Raw genomic sequence first — 1,929 nt, forward strand, 5'->3', positions numbered from 1 at the left:
CCTCGGCCTCCCAAAGTGTTGGGATTACAGGCGTGAGCCACCACGCCCGGCCACGCCAAGCTAATTTTTGTATTTTTTTGTGTGTGTGGTGATAGGGTTTCGCCATGTTGCCCAGGCTGATCTTCAACTCCTGGGCTTAAGCGATCCTTGCTCCCCAGCCTCCTAAAGTGCTGGGATTACAGGTGTGAGCCACCATGCCCAGCCCTCTGTTTAGCTTCTTGAGGACGCACCACACTGTACATTTGCTTTGCCATTCTGCAGTCCCACTGGGAAAAGGGCTCCAATTTCCCCACATTCTCACCAACACTTGTTATTTTCTGTTTCTTTGAAAGTAGCCATCCTGGGGGTTTTGCTTTCAATGCAGTCTCTCTTTTTGCCTCTGCAGAGGGTTCACCCAGCCTTCTTATCTGTTTCAGGACAATGGGAATTTTTTCACATACACAGGTAGTGGTGGTCGAGATCTTTCCGGCAACAAGAGGACCGCGGAACAGTCTTGCGATCAGAAACTCACCAACACCAACAGGTTCGTGGAATGAGCCTTCTTATTTCCTTGCCGGCACACATCTGCCGAGTCCTTGGTTCTGTTCTGGGCCTCATGTCCAGCAAGTGATAGTCTCATTACGAGCTTGGTAGAACATAGTGATGCCTGGCATTTGGTTCCTCTCTTCTTTTTTTTTTTTTTTGATGGAGTTTTGCTCTTGTCCCCCAGGCTGTAGTGCAGTGGTACCATCTTGGCTCACTGCGACCTCTGCCTCCCAGGTTCAAGTGATTCTCCTGCCTTAGCCTCCTGAGTAGCTGGGATTACAGGCGCCTGCCACCATGCCTGATTACTTTTTGTACTTTCAGTAGAGACGGGGTTTCACCATCGAGATGGGGTTTCATCATGTTGGCTAGGCTGGTCTCCAACTCCTGACCTCAGGTGATCTGCCTGCCTCTGTCTCCCAAAGTGCTAGGATTACAGGTGTGAGCCCCTGCGCCTGGTCTGGTTCCTCCCTTCTATGTGCCACATACTGTGAGCCATTCAGATGGATGAGAGCAAACTTCCCTATAAAAGGTCAGAGAACAGGCATCTTGGTTTTTTTTTGTTTGTTTGTTTGAGATAGGATCTTGCTCTGTTGCCCAGGCTGGAGTGCAGTGGTGCAATCTCTGCTCGCTGCAACCTCTGCCTCCTGGGCTCAAGCAATTCTCCTGCCTCACCCTCCTGAGTCGCTGGGATTACAGGTGCTTGCCACCTCACCTGGTTAATTTTTGTATTTTTAGTAGAGATGGGGTTTCGCCATGTTGGTCAGGCTGGTCTCGAACCCCTGACCTCTGGTGATCCGCTCTCCTCGGCCTCCCAGTGTTGATATTACAGGCATGAGCCACTGCGCCTGGCTGATAGTAGGTATCTTAATGCTGGGCCCGGTGGCTCGCGCCTGTAATTCTTGCACTTCAGGAGGCCGAGGCTTGAGGATCAATTGAGTTCAGGGAGTTCAAGACCAGCCTGGGCAATGTAGTGAGACACCCCATCTACAAAAAAGTAAAAATAAAAAAATGAGCTGGGTGTGTTAGCGCGTGCCTATAGTCACAAGCGACTCAGGAGGCCGAGGCAGGAGAATCACTTGAGCCCAGGAGGCCGAGGCTGCAGTGAGCTGAGATTGCGCCACTGCACCCCAGCTTGAGCAACAGACTGAGATCTTGTTTCCAAAAAAAAAAAAAAAAAAAACCTCCAAAATAGATTGCTTCTGGCTGGGCTCGGTGGCTCACGCCTGTAATCCCAGCACTTTGGGAGGCCGAGATGGGCGGATCACGAGGTCAGGAGATTGAGACCATCCTGGCGAACACAGTGAAACCCCGTCTCTACTAAAAATACAAAAAAATCAGCCGAGTGTGGTGGCGGGCACCTGTAGTCCCAGCTTCTAGGGAGGCTGAGGCAGGAGAATGGCGTGA

General features: G+C 51.1%; 1 protein-coding gene across 1 annotated transcript in view; it reads left to right on the forward strand.

The window, feature by feature from the left end:
• The window catches only part of UHRF1 (ubiquitin-like with PHD and ring finger domains 1), a 79,418-nt gene that overhangs the window by 55,365 nt on the left and 22,124 nt on the right, over positions 1-1,929 (forward strand). The window contains exon 10 of the mRNA XM_011967373.1: positions 365-523. Coding sequence (XP_011822763.1) covers positions 365-523 — 159 coding nt within the window. The remainder of the gene's footprint in view (positions 1-364; positions 524-1,929) is intronic.

The sequence above is a fragment of the Mandrillus leucophaeus genome, unplaced genomic scaffold, assembly GCF_000951045.1.
Source record: "Mandrillus leucophaeus isolate KB7577 unplaced genomic scaffold, Mleu.le_1.0 Scaffold8, whole genome shotgun sequence".
Lineage (NCBI taxonomy): Eukaryota > Metazoa > Chordata > Mammalia > Primates > Cercopithecidae > Mandrillus > Mandrillus leucophaeus.